Raw genomic sequence first — 18,372 nt, 5'->3', positions numbered from 1 at the left:
TTTACTTACTAGTTTTACTTACTAGCTGGATTGTAAATACTAGGAGATATGGTCTTTGCTTGGTTTTCAAAAAGCAAGGGTTCTTTTTTTTGATGTGATCAGTTGAGATAAAATAGAAGAGCTGGGGTGAGGAGTGAAGTTGCTGGAAAACTTTATTCTTAGTAAAAAGAATAAAAAAAAAATAAAAGAAATAAAAAAGAAATAGAAAAGAATAAAACCGGCACCTTGGAGCACTTGAGATACAGTTGTCAGATAAATGCGTCCTTGAGTTCTCTTCCAGATAAAAACTATATTTTCCTGTTATAAATGATCCTTACGTGCATCACTGCCTCCTCCTTCTCTTATATTTTGGCGTGTAAACCTCCCTGTACATAGACATTAAATCAGTGGTGGATACTTGAATGCTGAAGCACTGACTATTGCCTACTTTTATGTAAAGCTTATTCAGTTCCCATTTCCAGTGTCATTCCTCCCTTGTTTCTTCAATTCTTGGCCCAAATCCCTTAAGGGGTTCTTGCTTCTGCATTTCTAGATACACATCTCTAAAAGCCTCACTTGGCTTGTATCTGTTGTATCTCCCTTTTGAAAAGATGGCCTAACCAGAGTTCCCTGAAGATTCTCTTTGGCCTTCCTCCTTATGTAGAGATGAAAATAAACGAGCATTGTAGTTCCTTTGGCAGTCAGGAGTCTTCTTGTGACCTGGGAGCGAAAAGACATGGTTATTAGTGTTGGCAGGGATGACGTTTGGCAGCGCCTCTTCTTTAAGCAGTAAACCCTGTGGTAGTTCCTGGAAAGATAACAGTTTGCCTGGGATCTGGGTGTAGGTAAAGCTGTCAATTAGAGCAAAGGATCTGTGGCACTGCTGGTTCCATATATTCAGCGCGATGTTTAGTTGCACACAAATAACGTCACAGGGTTGTCTAAGACTTTTTCAAGCAACTGCTCTGCAAGACAGCGTCTTAAAGGCTTTCAAAGCCTTGAAGGTTCTATAGATTACTGATCATCAGAGTGGAGAACTTCATCCGAGGGGTGGCAATACTCTGGAGAATCCTGGAAGCACTCGAGTTGTGTGTGCATGCATTTTGTCAAGGGTCTTCTGATACGCACAAGACTTCTCCTCTTAAGTCTTCTTCCTCTAAGTGGTCTCTGTTCCAACACCAGTACCAGGCAATCCATGGAGATTTCTCGGATTTTTTTGCATCTAATCAAATGATCAGAAAATCTGTTAAGTTCATAAATAGCAAATCTAGGAGCCTTAATTGCAATTTCCTTCAAAGCGCTTTCACATCTCTTTTTGAAGCATCATCCTGCTCAAATATATTTTAGTTTCCCCTAAGCTTACTTAGGATACGTTTCCTTAGTATTTCTGTGGGTTTGTTTTCTTTTTCCTTTGCAGAGTCCACAAATAAGCCAGTATAAGAAAAAGAACCCTGTAAGATTTCTAGTGGGTCCTGCAAAAGAAAAAAAAATAGTTTTAGCCTCCTAAACGTTGTCAGTCTTGCTGCTTCAAAGTTTCAAAAAGATATGATATATTCTTGATAAATTTCAGAGTAATGGTTTGGATTTTAAAAAGTCAGATTGCCATTGCTGAAACTGAGCGTGGAGGTAATGATGAATCAAAAAATCATGCAGCTGTATCTGTCGTGTTCATCTTAGATGATGGTGAGCACTGTCTTAAAATCACATTTTCTTCCTCCCTCCTTTATGGCAAAAAGGACTCTAGGTGTAGCAATACTTCAGGACACATTAGTCATCCACTTTTGTATCTGGATTTGAGTATTCCTCAGTGGGGAGCGGAGCAAGTCCTGTGGCTATTTGAACCTATTATAGGTAGCAAATCTTTTATGTAATCACTTAAACTTGAGTTACTTGCCTGTCAAGTGTTCTGTACTTAATCGGATCAAATGGAGCGGTGCTCCAAATCAGACTTCTTTTCACAGACACAGGTCTGTGTCCTGTGTAGAGCACTTAACATCATCTTCGTGTTTTAGAGCTCCTTGGTTCACGTTGTTCCACACTTACCGGCCTTTTTCAGAGTAAACACCAAGCTCACTTATTTCACTCTCCAAACGTGTAACATACCTGAGGTATTGAGTTGAGTGAGCTCAGACTCCTGAGGACTTGATTAATCACTTGTTAATTCTGCTGTATACTGTTGACCGTGGTGATAGAGAGAACTTGAAACCACACTAGTAAAATAAACTAATTTAAGTGGTGATTACAAAACTGAATTTGCAAAAGGTTCAACTCTATCTTCCTGATACATTTGGCTAAAAAACAAATCCATGAACATGCATCAAATGTCTAAAACACATCCAGCCTCCTCTTTGAAGCTTGTTTCAAGAAGAGCAAGTAATCAGTTAATACTGTGTGATCTGATTCCTCTAGTTCTATGGCAGATAGCCACCTCTAAAAACCACCCGAGGATAAACCTGACAGTATTCACTTCCTAAAACCACCTGAGGACAGACCTGTTGTATTTGCTTATAAAATAATCTGTCTTCAGGCCAAAAGTTCTCTTCACAATTGATTTGAAAGTCTATTTTATACGTAGTATACTTTGTAGATACTTGCAGTGGATTGTATTGCAATGAATTATTGAATAAGATGATAGATCACAAGCTAAATCCGACCATAGTCATTTTTTTGCAGAAGATATATGCAGCCTCAAAAGCCTAATTTACTAGAAAAATTGCAGGATGTCAAATAGATGTAATTTTATTTCCTGCGGCTGAACTTAAAAGATTAGAATCCAAAATTAGATTGGGTTGGAAAACTTAAGCTTGTTGGTTGATATCTATTAGAGTTATCAAAAAGAGGGATGGAAGGAACCTGATGAGATTAAGTTCCACCTCCCTCTCCCAAGCAAGTTGAGAAACACTGATATTTTGTTTGGCAGTTATGGGTGTAGGAGAGCCGAGCAACTCACAGGGTATAAAAAGATGAAAGAAGTTTTCCAGCTTTCTGGAGGAGTTCTCATTCATTTAAAAATCTTCCAAGGACACTTTGAAAAGCCCTCTTTATAGTCGTATTTCCTCATTTCATTGCTTGCAATATCATTGAGTTGAGCAGTTTCCCAAGTGATAACTTGGGGTGTTCTGGCCTCAATTAGCCATTAAAGTAGACGTTAAAACGTAACAAAATTGCGTGCTTGGGTCCTCAGTGCAGCCCAGACGTGTTGACTGGATTTTGTAGACGTAGTTCTGTCAATGAAGTAAGGTTTTAATTAGCTTGCTCACCAGGTCATAACGCATCTGCAGGCGGCGTGGAAATGAATCTGGTCCCTGGGAGCTGGGGAGGTGCCAAGCCAGCTACCTGGAATTGGGACCGTGCTGTTAAACTTGCTGTTCTTCGCAGCTGTGAAGTAGATGTTAGCCTTTTCTGAGTACCGGTGCACGTTAGTAGATACTTGTAGCTGTCTAAATGGAAGAAACCAAGTCAATCAACTGAAACTATGGAATAAATACAAGCTCTGAACTCACCAGCGTCAGAATCAGTCTTGCCTTCTTTGTGTTCAGTTGATACCTCCTCTGTTGACATCTATGGTATTTTTAATACCACAAATAGTAAGTTGCAGGTGATACTTGAGGTTCTTGGTTGACTTGTGTATAAATCAGCCACCCTCCAAGAATGTTTGAATGCTAAGAACGTACGTGCTTTTCTTTTAAAAACAGCAGAATTGGAGTGTGTCCTTTCCAGCAAGGTTTTCCTGCAGGCTTCCATTGTTTGAGCAACTGCAAAGTAGACTTTTACACATTTAACTAAAAGGAGCTGCTTGTATTTGGTGGCTCTTGTAACAGAGAGGCAAATCTATCATTTCTTTGTTTTCTGAATGAGAAATAATAGTTACTTAGGAGATGATGTTTTTACAAAGCTTACAGGTTAGCTGATGGCTAGCCATTAATCACAAATAGCTTTTCTTGGAAAAGAAACAATTGTGGAGGAAGCAATATTTTATAATTCTCCAAACAAAGGACTTCAGCGGCACATCTGCAGTGCGGGGCTACCATTGTCGGGTCTCAGAAAAAACAAGGAAGCGAAAATGCCGCTCCGCCCTGGGGACCTTGGCATGGCGTTCCCATGCTGCCTCTTCTATCAGAAGAAAACAGAGTTGCCCTCGAGATAGTAAGTTTGGGCGATAAGGGATACATTTCTCGCTCTGCAGGATGTTGTTGCGTAAGAGGTCACTTTTGGCATAAGGCGTACTGACTAATTTCCCGGGAAATGGGTCGCTTGGCTGCTGGCTCCGTCTGAACCCAGAACGCTCAAGCATCGGTAAATGAAGGGCCTGGGTTTTAGGCACTTTTCAGTGTGTGTTTCCTAACGGCCAGACTTCAGGCGAAACTGAAATGGGGCCATTTTTCATCCTCCAACAGGACGAATACCCCTAAGTGACTGATGGATGCTCGGAATGGTTATTCATTCTGCATTAGTAATGAAATATCGCGCCGTAAGAATGATGAATCTTTAAATCCGGTTCTTTTCTCATTCCTTCCTTATCCTGCTCCCATCAGGATTCTCATTACTGCCTAACAGGGTCATGTTTGCTAATGCCTCTCTCCTGGAGGCACGGATCTCGCTTTTCTGGCTGCGCTGGTGCAGCTTCAGCAGGCGGCCGAGGACTGGAGCGGATCAGCCTGCCCCGCTCAGCGGGGATCGCGGTGCTCCCCGGGGCGCTCGGGCTGAGAAAAGCCCCGAAGCCAGGCAGCACACTTGGTCCCGAAGGCTGCCTCTAACTGCGAGACGGCGGCAGGCTGTTACAAAGAAGGTGGCCTCTGCTTGGGGCGGGGCACAGCGTGTGTGAACTTGAGGCTTCTTTTCTCTTTGGGGGTTCCCCGTCTCCGTAACGCTGAGAGAGTCGCAGGTTAAATAATGTAAACTATTTTTGGGGCTGTAACTTAAGAGGCAGACACTTCGCGCATCGAGCCTCGCGGGATCTTTTTCAGTCACGTGAGCGTGCACTTCTGTAGCTGGAGAATATTGCGTCTTCGTCTTGTAAGTGAAGCAACCAAAGCTTTCTGAGTTCCTAGAGACTTCAAGATGCCAAGCTAATCCAGTGATGAAATACTGAATCGATCGGGTTTCACTGTGACTTCACTTTTATGAATGCTAACGCTCGTTTTAGAGTTTAGCTAGTTTTAGACAGTCTTAAGGCACTGCCACGCCATCCACAAAGCAGTAAGGACTGCTACGAGACCTCTAGAGTGCTTTCTTGGGGTGAGGACTTAGTGGTAAACAGTAGGAGTGAAGGACTGGAGGTACTAAATACTTAAAAATTTAAAAGGAAATCAAAGGGATGTCTTGATGTCGCTAAAAACTGGGTTGGAATGGTGAAAAACTAATACAAGTGAGGAGTCAGTTTACAGGAAGCGTTTTAAGCGCTTCTAGTAAAATGACATGAGTGGCAAATGGTATTTTCAAAAAGCTGTCGAGTCAGAGACGTCAAGAACGTGTGAAATATTGCAGTCGGAGTCTGCAAAACAGAATGTGACATCTGAGAGCCCTGTCTTAAACTGAGGCTCCTGGCTCTTGACTACAACAAGGAATTTCCTAGGAATTAGGATAACTACATGTCTGATTCTGTCTCAGGTGTTGAAGGCATGAAAAAAGTAGGTTCATAGCCTGCGGAAAAATCAAAACTATTTTGGAATGCCCTTTCCACGGGAACTTGCATAGCTACGTTCTGCGTGGTTGGACTTGATGATCTCGAAGGTGTCTTCCAGCCTTAATGATTCTCTGATTCTCCCTTTCCTTGTTAAGCCTAGCTTCCTGTGGAATGGAAATCAGCTTTTTAACTAGCTTCCTTCACTGTCTTGCTAGATAGAGAACTTTTCCTAAATAATAGGCATGGCCAGTCTGCAGCCCAGAGCTTCAGCATGTATCTTCAGACAGGTAAGGTAGGAGCGAAGAAGGAAATCCCTATCATTAAAAAAACCTCCCTTAGATCAAGAAATGAGAAATGGAAGCATGTTCCCAGCTAACAAACTAAACAATGGAAAGGAAAGAGAATGTGAATTTAGTTCGTGTACCTTCCTAAAAGTGAAAAGATTTGATCCTGTTTCCAGAAAAGTCAAGGGATACCTACACAGCAACGGAAAGGGCCAGGTCATCAAGCCAGCGTAGGTTTGAGCTACTGATCAGCTTTATTTGGTGATCTGCGCTGCTGTAATGTGCAGCATCGCACGGATCTCCGGCAGCAGATAGGATGTTAACCTCTCCATAGCTTTGTAAGCTGCGAGGTGGTGTCCGTCTTGTATGTTGTTCTGATGCTCCTTTGATTATGAGCACAGTTGATTTCCGTGAGCTGATTTATTTCGAATTCTAATGGGGATCTCGTTTTCTTTTTGCAGCTTTTCTGGGAGAAGAGGCTACAAGGCCTCAGCGCGTCGGATGTCAGTGAACAAATCATAAAATCCATGGAGCTCCCTAAGGGTCTTCAAGGTACTGTGCTCACTCAGCTGCTGTTGCTTCAGATTCACAAAGTAGTTTGTGCTTAAAAGGGACAGACTTTTTGATGCTCTTAACGAGCGTTTCAGTTTCCCGTCAGATTTAGTAACCTTCAAACTGTAAATGTGCTTCCTAACAAAATACCTCAATCTCCAAAACTCTCTTTATTTTTAGCAGTTCATGTAAACCACGCTGCAGAACTGTACTCTCACTGGTGAAAGTTGATCTAAAATATGATCAAATCACTGGTCAGAATTAATAACTTTGTTCCACTGCCTAGGAGACCTTCACGGGAATTTGAGAGCTGTAAAAATCTTTACTGTGTATTTTTCAGAATTAATTTAACACCTTGCAGGATTAAAGCAGAGACTGTGCTGGTGTGGATTAACATCATGAAGTTGCAGATAAACTGTTTCAGTACGTGACTGATAAATTTATGATGTGATCAGCTTTATTAAAAAAATTCACGATGTTGTAATTGCTATTGCAGGGAAAAAATCCAGCCAATTTTAGCAGTGAGCTGCCTTGTGAAATGCTAACTTTTATTGAAACAACTGTGTTATTGCAAAGCTGTTTTTTAAGAACTTGTATTTGACTTTTTAGATTATACGGCCGTGTATCCAGTGGAAATCATATCATTGGTGTATGTAACCCTACCAACTGAGAGGAGCTCTGCCTCTGAAAGTTGCACGTGAAATGTGAATGGTAACTCTTTGGTTATCCTTATTTTAGGAGTCGGCCCGGGTAACAACGACGATACCTTGTTGTCGGCTGTTGCCAGCGCTTTGCACACCAGTTCGGCACCTATCACGGGACAGCTCTCCGCAGCTGTGGAGAAGAACCCAGCCGTCTGGCTCAATACATCTCAACCCCTCTGCAAAGCTTTCATAGTCACAGATGATGACATTAGGTGAGTTTTATGAAGTCTTCAAGGAAATGAAAAAGCAAGCTTGATTAAACTAGATTCCTGGCCTTGGCATGAGGGAAGACAAGCACGAACATGTTTCTTGTACATACAGATTAGTTCATTAACTAGAAAAAAATGAAATCTTCGGTTTTTTTCTTTTCGTGGTGAAAATATTAATATAAAATATTCAGTAAGGAATGAGTCACAAGCCACATTTTCTTTCCCAAGAGTATGCTCTAACCATTAAGCTATAGTTCAATAGATCAATATTGGCTTTCTCCCTTCCCATTTCTGGTTTGGTCAAGTTAATTTTTTGATCTCAGTTAAAAATAAGTGTTTCAAAAAGGGAAAAATAAAGAATATTATAACATATAACTTTGTGGCTAATGCACTCTCTTGAAATGGGAGATTTGGATATGATAGAAAGATCCATCTACTCGTACGGGCAATTTTCTTTTTGTTAGCTGCACTGTTAATTTTCAAAGATCTGCACCCAGAGGGTGGTCAGGCACTGGGACAGGCTCCCCAGGGACGTGGGCACAGCCCCGAGCCTGCCGGAGCTCAAGGAGCGTTTGGACATCGCCCTCAGACACAGGGTTTGGTTTTCGGGTGATCCTGCGCGGAGCCAGGAGGTGGACTCAATGCTCCTTGTGGGTCCCTTCCAACTTGGGACGTTCTGTGATTCTCTAAAAATAGCTGCCAGCTTGAATCGTGTTTAATTTGAAGTATTCCTGGTCATATAGTGATGATAAATCTCTTTCATAATCAGAGTAAAATGCAAAATTTCATCTTTCGGTCCAGCAAACATTTTATATATCCTCTTTGTAAATGCATGAATAAGAATCAGCCACACTTCCATATTAGTAGGGATAAGCACTTAACATTTCTCAGCTGCGGGATACAGCTTCTGAATGATTCCAGGCTTCTAAATGCTAGTCCTGTGCGAGGTAAGGGTGTAAAATGAGCATGGTGTGGTTCCCAGGGGTGTTTGCATCTCAGTCTTGGTCTCCTTAGGCAGGCTTTTGGAATTCCCTGTAAACTGTCTTCTCCCATACAGAGTCTGAGATCACTTATCTTGAGATTGCTGATTCACAGCTTGTTTGTAGCTTTTTTCCTGACCAGCACATCATTTTATTCTTCTTTGCAGCTGCGCTATTGAGTTATCTCCATTTCTGTAAAAGGCTCGGAGTGACATCCTTGCGTCTCTATTAGATAAAAGCTTTAACTAGTTCTCTTCTTTTGGGGTGGACTGGGGAATGGTATCTTCTGAAAGAAACAGAGGGATTGCTTTTCTAGTTTCTGAAAATCCTACCTTTTGGTTTTCAAGAGCCTTTTCTCTTGCTCAGTCTAGGTTCTCTGCTGAATGAGTGGTGTCACCCAGTAGCTTTCGTTCCTGAGATTTCTCAGACATCTTGACAAATGGCCTTTTGAAATTGCATGTTAATAGGACTTCTGCTTTTTCCTGTAAGCAGCCATAACCTGCTAAATTCACCAGAGCATAGCAATAAATGAAGTATGTCTGGCAGCGTCACGCTCTGCACAGTCGTGGGTAAGAAAAATTACCTGTTAATCTGTCCAAAAGCCAAGTGGCATTTAACATCAGACGGGAATGGAGAGCAATTCAAATTTAGGGCTCTCCAAGTTGGCTTAGCTTGGAGCTAAGTACGTCATCTTCTTCAGCTATGTGAACCTTGATCCAGGCTAGTCAGCTGGAGCTTGGTACCTCACAATATTCCTCGATGCCCTGCACAAATCTTACTTTGTGCGGCAGACCAAAGCCACGAGAACTATAAAGTGCCGAAGGGAGGAAATGGGAGGATGCTGTAACAGTCTGAACTCTCCCTCAGGAATAAGAAACTTGTAACGATCGCACCCTTCTGTGTTGCAGAGAGGTAAAAACCTAAATAACCCCTTTAAGCAATGACGTAAACTTTCTGACCCCATTTCTAATGATGAGTTTAATACGGAGCACGTCAGGAAACTAGGCAGCCGAGAATTTCTGTCATTGCTGTTTAGACTTGCTGTGTCAGCAGTGGTTAATTTCTGCTGAGAGGGGAGGAGAAAAGATCTTTCTGAAGTGATGTATTGGAAAGTTGTGTGTGTGGGGAGGCAGCAGATGCCCCTAAACCTGAATTTAATATAATCTGGCAAATGCTGTCAACATTTGAGTGAGTAATTCTCCTTTCAGCGCTGCATCTCAGATCCTGGTTAGTGGAAGACTTCTGGAAACCTGCTGCTGAAAAGCTCCGGAGGATGTTTTACCCAAAAATAGGGTACATGTTACTGTAAGCACTTACATGGTGATGGTTCTTAATTAGACTTTTTCCAAAAAAAACACTGCACTTCAGTGTGCTGGAGGATCAGGGGAGAAGGTGAGTTCTCTCTCCTGGTACGTAGGGAGTAGGAACTGGTGTTCAGTCAGGAACAGGTTGGTTCTGTGCATTTTGTCCCATCAAATCCGACCCCAATCCAAAATGTAAAGACAGGTTTGTGTTCCGCAGCTAAATGCTATTTACTAGACCTATTACAATTTTTTTCTGTTTTGGTGACGGAGTACGTGTTTCAGTGCCAGCACGTAAGGAATTCAATCAAATGGAGCCTCGATAGGTTTAACGACATAGCAAAGCAGGAGGAGAGATCATCAGGGAGGCTGGCACAATACCACGGTTTGATTGCAGGCAGCGATGTCGAATCACGTGTGTCTTTAAAGCATGCATTCTTCTCAGCGCCCACCACGAAGTGATGTACGCAAGCAGTGCGGACAAAGAAAATCATTCTGAGCACTAAAGAAATCATCTGAATGCGACATTATACGCTGTCCTGTTGCATAAAGCAGTTTTCCACTGAAAATACGGTCGGAATTTGAATGAGGGGCTTATGAATTTCGGTGTTAGGAGGAGCGTAGCTTTACCGCTCGCTTGCTTTTGAAGACAATAGCACGACTACTGTAGGATGAGGATTGTGTCTTGGCAGGAGGAAGGCTGAAAAGAGCATGTGGCCGGGGAGCTGCTTACCGCAGATAGTCTGAGCCTTAGTGTTTTACTTAAAGATGAGCACTTCTTCTCAGTAGCACGTTTTTTTTTTGCTGTTGGTTCTTAAGTGTTTGCTCTTGGTGGCTCCTGCGCTTTAAAAGTAATACTGCTTGTGTAAACAGAGCTGGGTTTTTAATACTTAAACCTATTTGCTAGAAGAGCAGCCTACTCAGGGCTGGAAGCGCTGCGAGCTGTTTTATGGTTATTGCTGCCAGGGAGATCAAATAGCTGGCTGACAAGTTGGAAATGAGGTAACTTGGGAAAGCGCTGTCTTCACCTGACTTTGGGAGGTGAGGAAGGCCTGCAAGGGGGAAGAAGAATCTCAGGAGGAGGCCACGTGCCCTGTTAATAGGGAACGTGGGCCCTTAATAACAGCAGCTGGTCCAGTATGCAGGAAATCGGCTGTCGCTTCTGTGTCTCGTGAGAGTTAAATACCACTGACATTAGGTCTGAGGTGGTAAGAAGGAAACTTTTTTTTTGTTTTGATTATATTTCATCTTATTTTTGGTCTCGGGATTGCTTTCATTCAATTAACAAATACTAAAGTTGCTATTGTGTTTTATTTCTCCTTTGTCACACAGGTTATAAGGCATCTTTGGTTCGGTTCTTTGCCCAGGGGTTTGAAATATCACTGTCAAGGCACTGAAAGTTAACAGCTCTGGGAGACAGCGAGCTGTCTGTGGAGGATAGAAAACAAGGATAGGAAACAGCTGGAAGACAGAAAACAATTTCTGTACCGAGCTGCTAGTTTGTTCTTGACTTCCTTTTGCTATCTCTGAGCAGACAGCCTCCTCCGAAGTACTCAGGGAGTGCTGGCAGTAGCTGCAGCTGTAGGACTGAACAGCTTTAGAGGCTGGTGCTCCTGAGAGGCTTCTGGCTTGTGCAGCATGCTAGATATCACTCCTGCTCTTCTAAGATTTGATGTTCTTCCTATCTGTCCTGCCATCCTAAATAGCTGCAGGGTGTTTGCGGCACTCTGACAAATGTTTTCCTGTGCTGACTGTGCCTGTTTCTGATGAGTTCTGGTCATTTTTAAGCATATTTTTTATTTTTAGAAAGCGTAGCTTGATAGAACAGGTGTATTTTCGAGTTTTAAAAAAATTGTTCTTTTGCAAAAGTTGTGTGCTCTTGGGAAAACTTCAGAAGAGGACTCCTTGTTTTCAGGTAACACAGGAAAGCTACATTTTACCTTCCAAACTAACTATTGACTCAAAATGCCGTAAATTTTCATAGACATCTGAGGTAAGATGCTTGAAATAGCTCAACAGGGAAACAAACATTTGTTGCTGCTGCCCAAAATGCATCAGTGACTAGTAGATAATACTTGAACGTGAAGGTAATATATTAAAGAACTAGTCAATGTGGGTTAAAAAAACAGTCCTGAGTCATTGTTTATCCACGTAGCATGCTCCCAGGCTGGTATTATACTTGAAGGATTGACATCTCTGCCCCTTCTTCCCTTCTCTCCTTTCAGAAAACAAGAAGAGCGGGTGCAACAAGTGCGTAAAAAACTGGAGGAAGCACTAATGGCAGACATTTTGTCACGGGCGGCTGATACGACAAAAGATATAGAGGTAGAAATGGATAATGGAGATGAAGCATAAAAAGAAATCAGGTGAGTCAGGCCTCCAGGAGGCACACTCAGATTTCCCTATCTCATCCGCCGGCGATCACTCGGCAGTCATGAGGTAGACGGCAGCGTATCACGCGGCCCGACGTTCTCCCAGCACATTTGTTGGCTGACGTGCACCACATCAGCAGGGGCAGTTTTGCATATTTAGAGATGAATATCCTCACGTTAATGCTACGCGGGTCACTGGGGGAGGAAGAAAGTGGCTTTCATCCTTTAGGGTAAAAGCCCAGTCTCTGGAAACCATTGCAGGTGAATCTTTTAGGGCTTAGTAGATGCTGAAGAACTGGGGTAAAGCGATCAAAGTAATTGGCCGCCTTCTGTTCTTCAGAATTTAATTTAGTTAAATTACATAACAAGTTCCCGAAACTTTATTTTTAAATGGATAATACTTACAAATACGAATTCACGTATTCATTAATTCATGTTTCTAATGCACATTTTTATTACTTATAGAATGAGCGCAACATAAAGAGAAATTTGCTCTTTACGTTGTGTACAAGAGGTATTTGCCAGCGTTGTTTAGTCCAGTTAACAGGCCAGTAACCTTCCAAGCTACTACAATCTTTTAATTAAGTTCTAGATATTTACTATCAAACTCTTAATCCCTGAATTTTTCTCCTGTAAAAGTCTAATTATGGATAACATTAAAGGAAGTCAGGCAAGAACACTGATTTAAGGTGTGAAATTTCAAACCTTTGCCATTTTAGACTCAAATTGTCAATTTGAGCTTCTTAATTTAGCGTGAAATAATTACTCCGTAATGGAGTCATAGAAGTGGTTATTTTTGCACCGATGCTGCGGTTCTCTGTAGAAATCAGTTGGATCAGTAGACCTTGATTTTTCATCAGCTCCTTGCCTATTTGCATGTACTTAGCCAGTGTGTTGTCTGTATTCTATAAAATCCCTGCTTTCTGCCCTAATGACTTTCATTATAGATTTGAACAGGGTTTTTAAGTGGATTAGTTAATGTAAAGCAGCTTGAAAGAGGAGTGTCTTTTCCTTAATAATTTTTCCCTAATAATTCCCAGACTAATTTTCCAGTCTGATCTGTTGATACTAAGAAACTTTTAATGTACTAATTATTCCATCTTTAAAAATGAGAATCCAGAAAGTGGTTTAAGGCTGTAACGAAACACTGCAGAGTCTGGGTAACGTGCAGGAGGGTGTGTGGTGAAAGAGGTTGAATGTTAAAAGCATGTCATGTTGTGGTTGTGCTTAATAAAAAAAAAAAAATAACTAGGCACTAGCAGGAGTCTTAACAACTGAGCAGCTACTTACGTGGTGGTAATTTTTTTTATTACTCACTAGGAACAATTTATAACATGCTCTTAATACGGAACTAAAGCACAGCTGTAACTGTTCAAACAAAGTCACTCTAATTGATGCAACCGTCAGCCTTTACTTCTCCAAAAGGGATTATTTCTGTCTCTCTTGCAGGTACTTTTAACTGACTTGTCCCAGGAGGAAATTCCCAAAAGCCAGAGGCACTTTTTCCTTCGGTCTTTCGTTATAAGAAGAAACGGACCCATGCACATTTATATAGCTTTCTAATAGCATTAAAACCAATGCCTTTTTTAGACTCCTATTTTTGATGTATATATCTTATTTGAAAAGCAACTTTATTTTGTGTCCTATGACTTAAAGTCCTTTTTTAAGTATCAAACATTACCCTTAATCTAAAGCTGAGCTTTTGATGCCAGGTTGCAAACCTACTGGAATTATATTGCCTGTATTAAATATTTGTTTTTGTTTTTTTTTTTCCTGTGGTTTTTAGTAAGGATGGATCAGGAGAACAGAGTGATTTCCCAATTAAAGATTATTGTGACTCTGTATATAAACAGATTTTTATACCTATGGGTGAAAACACCTGTACATTCTTCCGTCATCACTGTAAAGATAAATAAAAGATTATATTCCAATCAGTTGAAAACTTGTTGTGTTGTGGATACGGTAAGCGAAGACAGTCCCTGCTCATATTTGGTTTGCTTGGCCAGGTGCTGGGTAGGCTGGGAAGGGCATGTGTCAAAAAGTTCTGTCTTTGCCCAGAGCACTGCCTCGGGAAAGCTGTCTGATCTTGGGGGCAGTTGTGGATTTTTCAGTTGAGCTGAAGAACAATTGCGTTTCCCCTGAGAAAGAGGACTGCTAAAAATAAGTAGCCGGCACGGCTTCACAGAGTTCTGCTCCGAGGTCGAAGTGAAACTGCAAAGAAAGTGCCTTCAGTGCAGAATGCAGCAGGTGCCGAAACTCGCTGTTGTTTCTGTCTGCTGAGACAAAGCAGTTAGGACACCGGGATGGCCCGCGGCACTGCGGAGACTTCTGTGAAGTGAGTTGGGTCTGCGCAGTTCCTGCAGACTCAGGAACAGAGTGGGTCTGCTTAACTTCCCTGGGGGTTTGATGACTGAATTGCCTGGCAGGTCACGGTAGCTCCAAGGTTAAAGGCTGCTTCTCCAGGGCTGGTAACACATCGTCCTGCTCCGCAGCCTGCAGTGGGTGAGGTTTTCCATCACCTCCAGCATCCCTCTTCTGTCTGCACAGCATGGTTTGCAGGAGGGAAAGCAGAGAGCCAGCCCGTCTGCAGGTGCTCCTGTCCTGGGGGGCTGGGAATCAACACAAACCATCAGTTTTATGAAAAACCATCACTTTTACGAATGAGCTTCCTTCACATTTATAATTGGGCAGAATAAAAGAAATTAATGGGTCTGGCTTTCTCCAGTCTGGCGGGAGACCAGGGAACAATCGAACTCTCTCCTCAAGAAAAAGAAGAATGGAGCCTGTTACTAGCAAGCTTCGGTGAAATTGGAAAGAAACCATGTTCCCAGCAAATGGTTGTTATTTGGTGAATTTCACAAAGATTGCTTTTCTGGGGGAAAATCTGTCTGTGCTGCAGAGCCTAGTAACGTTTCAGAACACAAGGTAAGGGTTTGAGGGATACAGCTCAGAAGGCAGAACAGTGGTGAAGGCTAGTAAATACACGTTGCCACAGATAATTATTTGGACTTAAAAAATAGCTTGTACTCTGTTCTAGTTCCAGAGTTGTTTTTGTGTAATTACTGATCAAAAGCTCCTGGATGAGGATGTGAGTGGCTTCTCCTGTGTAGCTGTACAATGCAGTCTCATTTTAGGGATGAAAATACCAGGACATCACACTTAGGTGACCGCGTGCTGAAGTCCAATAAAACCCACACAGAAGTGGCTTTAGAGGCTCTTCCAAGTTAAAATGTTTCATGTCAGAGTGGCATCTGGCATCAATATTTCATGTAAGGTGGCATTTCAGTACTAAGAAGGTGGATATAAATTCACTGAGGGATCCTTGAGGAATGACTTCCTGGTTTTAATGGTATCTTTCTGTCTGGAAATCGGTAAGAGCACTGAGAGGGAAGGGCAGCGCTGGCCTAGAGCTCGCACACGCTCATGAAGAGGACATGGTTCTGGCTCTGAAGCCTGGGGAGACCCACGCAAAGCTTCCCTGCTTCCACAGGCGGCCCTTCGAGCTGAAATGAGTCTGCCTCTTCCCTTAGGGCACCCGTCTGCTGCTCTCCCATCTCGTGCCTTGCCCTAGCTCAAGTGAGTTTGAGATTATCACTGACAGTCCTCGTCCTTCTCCTGTGCCCTTAAACAAGTGGATTATTAATCATTTTGGCTGATGGTTTAGTGCTCTTAATTTAGCTTTATCCTGTCACAGATAGATTTGACAAGTGATATAAGCTGCTGGTATGTAAAACTGAGAGCACTTCACGTGAAAGCAGGTGTCAAAACAAGAAAGCAGGAATGATTCAGTTGCTGTTTAAAGGACTTATTCTTATTTGGAGAACTCGGAAAGTTCACAGCACTCAGGGCTCTGAAACGCAGTCCGTTGTGGACACCTGTGCACACGAACAGTTCTGGCAGCCTCTTTCAGAACCAGACAACAATTTCAAACCCCTCTTTTCCTCTACGTTCTCCTTGCAGCCACAGCTTCTTTAGAGCAAGAGCACCCCAAAAGAAGGCTTAAATGCCACGATTTGCTCTTCTAACCCATGCTGCGGGTGTCTGGGACAGGGGCTCAGCTTTGGGTTTATATGAGGTAGGGCAGCAAGAGACAACTTTTTGTCTCTCTTGACGAGCTGCTGCCATTAAATCAGTGCCACTAATGGTGGCATTTGATCACAATATTCCCCTCCTATTTTCTTTCCAGCAGGACGTGTTCCCCTGCTGATTTATACTGAACTTTTTGGTAATAAATATGATTTACAACACGTGCACGTTAGGTAGTTGCTACAGTTCCTTAAAGGATGCGTCAGTTCCCTTCATCCACCGCATGGATTCCTGCTCCTCCCCAGTCCCGATGGAGGATTGCTTTGTGAGGCAAATATTTGAAGGTGCCTTTATGAAAACCCCACTCCCAAGGTGACACCGGCAGCTTAGCTCGGGGTGCTTGAGTAAAGGGGAATCGAAACGCTTTGAACGTGTGTGCCGAGGCCCGAGGCCGCCCCCAGGGGCCGCTGCGGCTCCAGGCTCGGCGCCGCCTGCGGCCCTGTGAGGCCGCGGCCCGGCGGGAGCGGGCTCCCCTCAGGCGGGGCCGGCGCTGAGGTACCCGCTGCCCCCCCCCCCCCCCCCCGGGATGTCACCGCTCCGAGGGGACATCGTTCACCACAAAAACCGATTTTTCTTGTTTGAAAAGGAAACACGCTAGCCCAAAGCGTCTCCCCCCCCGGGTGGGTTTGCTCTTTGCAAAGTTTAAGCACGCCAAATTAAAAGGTTAATCTCTCCCGAGCAAGGGCTTCGGTATTTTGGTAAAAATATCAAAGTGAATGATGCAGTGCTTCCAAATTTCTCCTCTACCCGGTGACATTTGTCCAGTTCTAACCAAATTCATGAAGTGATCACCCTAAACCTGCATGTGAAACACTCTGCCAGGTCTTTTTCGGTACCCGTGTGGCTTTCAGCTCCTCAGCTGGTGGCAGTTTGTCCTAAAATTTTGCTAAAGACTCCTGCCTGATAAACATCAGGGACTTTTTTTCTGTTTAAAAGCACCCCTTTCTGTTTGGGGCACAGACAGAAAGCCTGTCAGAGGTCTGCCTCCGGGGTCTGACCTTCGGCTGCAAACTGATGGCTTTCTTCTGAGGCACTAAGTGCTGGCCTATGAAGTGGGAACGCTGCCCCTAAAATATTTCTGATATTTTAAACTTGTTAATCTGAGCTCCTGCAGCTGAATTTGAACTCGGAAAGGTGGAAAGTAACAAAAAGGGAAATTGCATTAGCATGAGGCTGAATGAGGAGTGATTCCCATTCTGTTTCCTCTGCTGCTTCCCTGATGAGGTAGCAAAATGCATTCAGGAAAGTTTCGTTCTGAGGACAGAGGGGAAAGATCAGTCCAGGTAAGAGCAAAGGGTGTGAGCACTCACCTGGGAAGCTACAGCCAGGACAGAGCCTCGGGAAGCCCTTACAGACGGTTTTAGCACGTACTCATTCCCTGTGACTGCAGCTTAAAACAGAAGTATCGATTCCTGTCCCAGGACAGATTTTAGTCTCTGAATAATTATATTTGTCTCTGGGGAAAATTTGTAGTAAAAAGTGAGCCCCTGTTTCTCCCCATCAACAATGACTTCTTCTCAAAGGTTTCCATCGAAGGGAAGGCCCTCAGGTTCGCATCCTCAAATCCAGAGATCAGCAGTTCAGCAGGCAATTTAGCATCGCTCTATTTTCACGAAGGATTCCAAATCTCTGGCAGTTTCATGGCCCTCAATCCTACTTATTTCAGTCCTGAAACTCTGTCAGCTTCTGTTAAAAGTCAAGAGTTGCCAGTTTAGCAAGAACTGGTTTTACGGTGCCTTGTTGCTTCCCAGCATCCCTTAATCCACCTCAAATTACTGCAGTGGCCCACATCTGTCATTCCTGGTAATTTAGCTGTTTTATAGAGAGAAGGCTTGCAACCTCGTTGGCCTCCAGCCAAAGCACCTTGTTGGAGGTTGTGCAAGGAGAGGTGGCAGGCTGGCTCAGCACCTGATGGGCCCGATGCCGAAATCGCCGCTGGGAGTGAGGAGGTGGAGTGCCGCGTCATATTCCATCCCGTACTGTCACCTCTGAACGAGTAATACGAGGGTAGAGGTCTCTCATTCCTCAAAATGCCACCTTTCGGGTGAGATTGGGATCTCACACGAAATTGGGTGTGCTGTCTCTGCTCCCGGGCACTTTGCCACCACGCAGGGTCCCTCCAGCTCCAGCAGCCTCCTTCCCGTCTGCGCTGCTGGCACGCGCTGCTTTCTGCTGAAGAGGAGAAATAAAAATAATCTATTAAGTATTTGATAGAGGCATTGCTGTGGTGGGGGTCCAGAAGGAGCAGCATTTGGCTGTTACAATTAAAATCACTACTG

General features: G+C 43.3%; 1 protein-coding gene and 1 long non-coding RNA gene across 2 annotated transcripts in view; one reads left to right on the top strand and one right to left on the bottom strand.

Moving 5' to 3' along the window:
• Positions 1-13,941, top strand: part of LOC310889244 (methyl-CpG-binding domain protein 2) — a 32,805-nt gene extending 18,864 nt beyond the window's left edge. Inside the window, exons 4-7 of the mRNA XM_083816432.1 lie at positions 6,351-6,441; positions 7,180-7,357; positions 11,861-12,001; positions 13,457-13,941. Of these exons, the coding sequence (XP_083672558.1) occupies positions 6,351-6,441; positions 7,180-7,357; positions 11,861-11,990 (399 nt within the window). The 3' untranslated portion in view covers positions 11,991-12,001; positions 13,457-13,941. The remainder of the gene's footprint in view (positions 1-6,350; positions 6,442-7,179; positions 7,358-11,860; positions 12,002-13,456) is intronic.
• LOC310889246 lies at positions 13,763-17,699 on the bottom strand. Its single transcript, XR_014576476.1, has 2 exons — positions 17,404-17,699; positions 13,763-14,616 (listed from the first exon to the last, which is right to left on the bottom strand). It is a non-coding gene; the product is annotated as an uncharacterized lncRNA (long non-coding RNA).
• Positions 17,700-18,372: the final 673 nt, after the last annotated feature.

This window comes from Anser anser (genome assembly GCF_964211835.1).
Source record: "Anser anser genome assembly, chromosome: Z".
In the NCBI taxonomy this organism is placed as follows: domain Eukaryota; kingdom Metazoa; phylum Chordata; class Aves; order Anseriformes; family Anatidae; genus Anser; species Anser anser.
The sequence above is the reverse complement of the archived record's forward strand: the minus strand, read 5'-3'. Positions and strand labels throughout refer to the sequence as shown.